This window comes from Mustela nigripes, chromosome 1 (genome assembly GCF_022355385.1).
Source record: "Mustela nigripes isolate SB6536 chromosome 1, MUSNIG.SB6536, whole genome shotgun sequence".
NCBI classification, from domain to species: domain Eukaryota; kingdom Metazoa; phylum Chordata; class Mammalia; order Carnivora; family Mustelidae; genus Mustela; species Mustela nigripes.
This window is the reverse complement of record NC_081557.1, coordinates 208,588,619-208,595,020: the sequence shown is the minus strand read 5'-3', so window position 1 is coordinate 208,595,020 and position 6,402 is coordinate 208,588,619. Positions and strand designations below refer to the sequence as shown.

The following is a 6,402-nucleotide window of genomic DNA, read 5'->3' as shown; positions in this document are numbered from 1 at the left end:
GCTTTCAGCACAGACTTGAGATGGATGTATCTAAAAAAACAAAACAAAACAAAAAAACAGAGGAATTGGAAGCTCTTCACGGTCCTTGTTCCTGTGTGTACCCGTAAGGCCAATCTGTCTGCAAAGATAAAATAAAGATGTGCTTCCAGACCAAGCCAAATTCTTCCCTGATTTTAAGGATACTCTCGTGATTTCTCCAGAAACTGTCCTGAAAACCAATCTGGCGAAGCAAAGATAATCACCCCATCATGCATATAAATTTGTGTTTATTAGACACCAGAACAAATCAGAAAGAGTTCATCAGCTGTTGTAAAGACACAGAGACAGCAGAAAATGCAATAACACAGGGCCACAAGAAGCAAAATGCACAAAAGCCACACACATCCCAGCAGCATGACACACCCACATAGATCCTGTTGTCTAAAAATCAACCAAACAAAAATAAGTGACTAATCAATTCAATTGTTTAAAAGGGAGCCGAGAGTGTATTTTTTAAAGACCAGCTACTACTTTTTTTTTTTTTTTTAAGAATCAAACACCACCTTCTCTTCTCTAACTGGACACTGGTCCATTTCTGCTAGGCTGGGGTATATTTGACTGAGTTGATGCCAAATGGTTCTGCCAATTCTTCAGACACAGAAAATGTGATCCACTGGGCAGCTCTGGAAATGTACTGGTGAGTGTGAATTCTGCATGCTCGTTGATGTCCGTGCTGCTGTGTAGATCCACGAGGGGCACTCCTTATGCTGTTTAATGGAATCCATCCGGGGTGAAAGGCGTTATTTTGCCTAACGAAATCTCCCCCTCGCATTCCAGCTCCCAAGCAGACTCCGCGGCAGGGTCACCATCCCGGGACGTCTGAGAGATCTGGGACACACGATCAAAAGGGCTCTCCTCCTCTTTGTCCACCTCCCCGTCCCCTGGGGTCACGGCGTTGGGGATCATGTGGATGTAGGCAGCTGCGATCTCCTTGTGGAAGATGGTGTCCTGGTTGTAGGAGATGAGTTCATTGCTGATGTTCACGGTCTCCACTGCAGTGCGGGAGCAGAGGTTGCTGCACCCGAGCAGCTGTGCAAACACCTTCCGGAAGTCAGCGTTGAAGGCGTAGATGACAGGGTTGAGGGAGGAGTTGGCCCAGCCGAACCAGACGAAGACGTCGAAGGTGGTCTCACTGACACAGGGAAAGCCAGCCCGAGGACCCTCCGGGCGTCCGCTGCAAAAGGGGACCATGCAGTTAAGGACGAAGAAGGGCAGCCAGCAGCACACGAAGACCCCCATGATCACCGACAGGGTCTTGAGGACCTTGGTCTCCTTCTTGATGGATGTCCGCAGGCTGGTGTCCCGGGCGCAGGCCGCGCGGCTGCGGCAGCTCTGCGCGTGCTCCGCCGCCCTCTCCAGGGAGGAAATCCGGCGGATCTGCACCTGGGCGATACGGTAGATGCGCGTGTAGGTCACGATCATGATGGCCACAGGGATGTAGAAGCTGATGAGCGAAGAAGAGATGGCATAAGTTCGGTTCAGGCTGGAGTCACAGTTTTCCGCCCTCACCTCTGGCTCCCCCGCTTCCTCCCAAGGTGTCCCGTTAGCCAGGCTGGATGGCGGTTCCACCCCGCCCCAGGAGCCTGCCTTGTCCCTGTGCCAGTGGAGTTGAACTGGGATGAAGGAGATAAGAATGGACAAGGACCAGGCCAGGCCAACCATGATCAACGCCACGCGCTGGGTCATCTTGCGTTCATAGCGGAAGGGCCTGGAGATGGCCCAGTAGCGATCCACACTGATGACGCACAGATTCAGGATGGACGCAGTGGAGCACATGATGTCAAAGGCCACCCAGATGTCGCAGAAGGCCCCAAAGGGCCAGTAACCGGCCACCTCGGCGACTGCCTTCCAGGGCATGACCAGCAATGCCACGAAGAGGTCGGACACAGCCAGGGACACAATGAAGACGTTGGTCATCTTGGCGCGCAGGTGGCGGCTGCGCACGATGGCCGCACACACCAGCACGTTGCCCAGCAGGGTCCAGACGATGAGCAGGGTCAGGAGGCCGGCGGTGACCACCTGCGCGGGCCCCAGCGGCGCCGCCCCCTCCGCGCCCCCAGCCGCGCCCGGCTGCGCCAGCTGCTGCTGCCGGAACCGCGCCCGCTCCGCGGTGCGGTTGCGCCCCGGCGGCAGCATGTCAGGTTCGGCCGCGGAGGCGGGCTGCGTGAGGTCCCAACTTCGGCCTTGCGCCCCCCGGGTGACCCATCGGGCCCCCGCGGGCTGGCGCACCGTGACCCGCGGTTAAGGGATCCCGGAGCCCCGGGGGCCGCTCACCGTGCTCTGCGCCAGGGTCCCGAGTGCGCTGGGACTCCTCTGGCTTCCTCGAGCGCCTCCGGGTCGGTGGCTGCGTTGCGCCCTTTCAGGGTCGGCGCCAGGAGCAGGAAGCCGGCCGATGCGCACCGGGCGGAGGTGGCTGTGACTGTGTCTGGTTCGCAGCCGGAGAAGCCAAGAAACAACCGGCACCGCCGATGGGGCGGGGGTCGGGAGAGGCGGGCGGCGGCTGAGGGTTGCTGTGCTGCCTCTGTCGCCGTCTGCGCCAGGGGCCCGCGCCCCCGCGCCTCCGCGTTCCCCAATCTCCCGCGCAGCCGCCCCACCTGTACCGGGGCGCGCTCACTCTCCGCGCTCCGTCGCCGGAGTCTGGAGGCGAATCCTCAGGTCCGAGAGGCGCTCGCGTGCCAGACCCTCTCCGCGTGCCATGGAAAGCACGCCCCGGGAAGACCAAGGGGTCCTTGACCCAGCCCTGGTGCCCCGGCCCCAGACAAGTTTGGGGAACGGGGAGATAGGGTAGGGATGGGGGAATCGCTGGCTTCTACACTGGGAAAGAGCGTTTGTAAGGTAGGGGGCAGCTTTAGATTTCTACCGGACCCGAGTCCCAACTGGGACTTCATTCCTGGCTGCATGACCTTGAGCGCCCTAAACTTCACCCGGTCTTGGTTTTCTCATCCACAAAAGAGGCTAATGATTCCTGCTCTTCCCGGTGGTGTAAGGTTCAATGAAATCGACATCTAGAAAAAGCATGCAGGAAGCATGTCTCCTAGAAACCATTTTTTCTAAACTACCCCTCCCCATCCCCATCATCCATTCTAAAATTCAGGCTTAACCTGACCTCTTGGGAGAGTCTTCTTGCCCACCATCAACCCCTCTCCCCCGTCTTTAAGAGATTTTTCTTTTCGGGAATAATTTTGGATGAGCCCAGAAGACAAGGAGGAGGAAGGCAGGCTCCAGTGGCCTGGGAGCCTCCTGCCTGCTGGACAGTCTCAGTCTTTCTCTTTTATAACCTTGAGAAAGATGGATTAACATTTCAGTGCTTGACAGAAGTGGTAATTGAGGCTTGAACCGAAGATCCAAAGCCCAAAGTTTTGAAAAGAATAGCATGCTTCCTCCCTCCAGCAGACAAGTTCCCCTTCTAAAGGGCCAAGTTTCTGCCTGGGTTAAGCTCAGCTGCAGACAGCTGGGGAGAGAAAGAGCTGAGGCATATAGCCACCCTGCACTGAGGTCTAGAAACAGGGACTGGACTCTCTCATTCCCTCCTTGATCTCTCTCTCCACTCACACCTCCCTGCCTCATTCACCTCGTCCCCATCTGCCTGCTGGACCAACTCAGCCTGCCTTCCCCAGGCTCTTCTCCCTCAAATCTTCTCTCCCTTCAGTGCTTTCTGCTGCTGGAGGTGGTGAGACCATCTGTCCAGGGGGTGCACCTACACCTGGGGAGTCATCCTTACTTCCTCTCTCTCCCCATCTCCTAGGAGCTAATCCGCTCCTCTCTCCACTGACACCCCATCCCGGACTGTGTCTTCTTTATGCTGTTTTACGGCGACATGCTGCTAGCTTCCAGGTTCTGCCCTGATCCTCTGTCCACTCTCCCATCAATGGCAGGCAGAGTGATCTTTCTCAGATGTGACTGATCATGCCATTCCCCCCGATGGAAAACCCTCAGTATTTCCTCGGGATCCCTGATCCTTAACTGTCAGGTAAGCACTAGGAAGTCTTTCAATCATCTCTGCCTTGCTCCACATCTTCTCCTGCCCCTCCTCTTCCACCTACAGCCTGGATTCAAGCCGCTGCCACCATGAAACACAAGCAAGCCGGCCAACAAAAAAACATCAGTGATAATTTCCCCAATGGGTCTTATGGCAATCCCTCACCCTGGAATGACCTCCATCCCATCTTGTCTTCCTGGAGAACACCAGCTTAGGATGTCAGAAAAGGACTTGGTTTTTGGAAACAGGTTCGATTTTCAATTCCTTTTACTTTTATCTGGCAAGTATTTATTGAGCACCTGTTACCTCTTACATGCTGTTTTGTTCATGAGAATACAAGGGAGTATAAAAAAATGTACTGTCCCTTCCCTTTACGAGGTTTTTAGAGATAGACTTTAATACAAGAATTATCCAAATAAATGTACAATTAGAACCGTGTTGGGTGCTATGAAGGAAAAGTGTAGCAGTGGGGAGTGACCTCGACAAGAAACCAACCAAGGCTCAGAAAGAGCAAGTAAATGGACCAAGATCCCACGGCTAGCAAATTCCCGCTCTTCCTGCTCATTCTTTCTTTCTTTCGTCCACGTAACTGTGATTTCAACCCAACGAAGGACTCCCTTAAATATCTTGTCTTCGTGGGGAGGGCTCCTGAAGCCCTTTGTCTGCTGGGGGACAATGGTTTCGTGTGAGCAGTGGCTGCCCTCTCTCACCCCAGCTCTTTGCCACATTTCCCAAAAGTCTCTCATCGACCTGGGAAGCCAGACTCGTCAGCAAGGACTCTAAGCAAGTAGGCAGCCCATGAACTCCCTGTCTCGCCATCCCAGCCAGAGCCCTGCCCCAGAGGATGGGAACAAGAAACGCTTCCTCTCCTACATTTGGCTCCTACAAAATTGTACCAAAGAGGATTTGCCTAGAACATTTTAGCACAAAGGGGGTTTCCCTAATCTAGCTGGGAAGTATTCTTCTGTTTGAACTCCCTGATTCTCTTCCTTCTGAAGGTATTATTTTCAACCGGTTTTGCTTCGCTGAGATAAATGACAACATCAAAAGGAACAACAATCAGGATTTGGGTGCTCCTGCTGCAGCTGGTATCAAAAGACTGAACTCTGTTTTATACCCAGAAAGGCTTGGTCCTTGGTTATGGGACACGCCTGAGCTCCCCAAGTGCCAGCCCTGTCCGTGCGCTCAGCTTGCCTCAGCAGAGTCCAGGCAGAAAGGCAGCGATGAGCCATCCACATCCATCCTGCAGATGGAAAAGTGGCCTCAAGCCCATGACCTGACAGTGACCTGGAGGCCTCCTCTTCAAATCCAGTGTTCAGCCCGTAGATCTCTGTCCCCTCGTAGCTCAGACACACAGGAGTCCTGGAGATGAAGGCATGTCGAATTACCCCACCACCAATGTGAAGGGGCTCTCACCAAATCTGGGGCAACGTGAGCATCAGAATTAATAATGATACTAATGGATTATAATCTATGTGATACAATGAGAATGTATAGTGATAAACCAGAAAAGGAAGGGAGGAAGGGAGGGAGAAAGGCAAGAGGATGCCAATTGATGTCAAAGGAATAACCGAATTAGAAAATCACAGTTTTGCAACCGTAATGCTAATAGCTGATTTAGACGAGAGTCATCACCAAGTACAAGTTTGGAGAAGAACAGGATATTGACTAAAAGAAAGGATGGTAACTTTATAGTTGAGAAACTGGCAGGCTCTGCCTTCACTAGTGAACAGAGTTCACACGACCGGGCTAGGACATAAAGACATCAAGGAGCCCGTGGTGGGACATCCTGAGGCCACACAGCCTCCTTGTCCAGTATCCGTGCCCCCTGAGGAGATAGCAGACAGACCCAGACAGAGAGACCATCAACAATGGACCTGAACCCTTCAAAGTACTGACGTCCCAACAGGCAAAGAAAGGACAAGGAGCTGGCCCAGGTCAAAGGAGACACAGAGGCATGCCGACTGGATCAGGGGAGAGATCCTTTGAAGACTATTATTGGGACAGTTGGCAAAATGATTATGTGGATCATGAGGATCATGTATATTAGACAACTCTTGACAATGAAACCACTGAAAATTGACAGTTAGTGACCATTAGACAACTGTATGGTATCAATTCTAAGTTTCCTGAATTAGGTCACTAGATGCTGCTTGTTCTTGGAGAGTACATGCTGAAACGTCCGGAGTGGAAGGAGCGGGATGCCCCTAACCACATTTCAGGGCTTCAGGAAGAAACGAGGGTGTCATGTCATATCCCACCATGTCCATGCCGGAGAGAGAGAGCCAAGTGGTCAGGAACACTTGGTGAATCTGGTGGAGGCTACAAGGAAGTTCGTCCTCTGACAACGCTCCCACATGTTTGAAATTATATAAAAATAAAAG

General features: G+C 53.0%; 1 protein-coding gene across 1 annotated transcript; it reads right to left on the bottom strand.

Annotated features, from left to right (window-relative positions):
• Positions 1 to 262: 262 nt before the first annotated feature.
• On the bottom strand, positions 263 to 2,278 carry DRD5 (dopamine receptor D5). Its single transcript, XM_059395775.1, has one exon. The coding sequence runs from the start codon at positions 2,173 to 2,175 to the stop codon at positions 751 to 753; it is 1,425 nt and encodes a 474-aa protein (XP_059251758.1). The 5' UTR covers positions 2,176 to 2,278; the 3' UTR covers positions 263 to 750.
• Between the last annotated feature and the right edge of the window lie 4,124 nt (positions 2,279 to 6,402).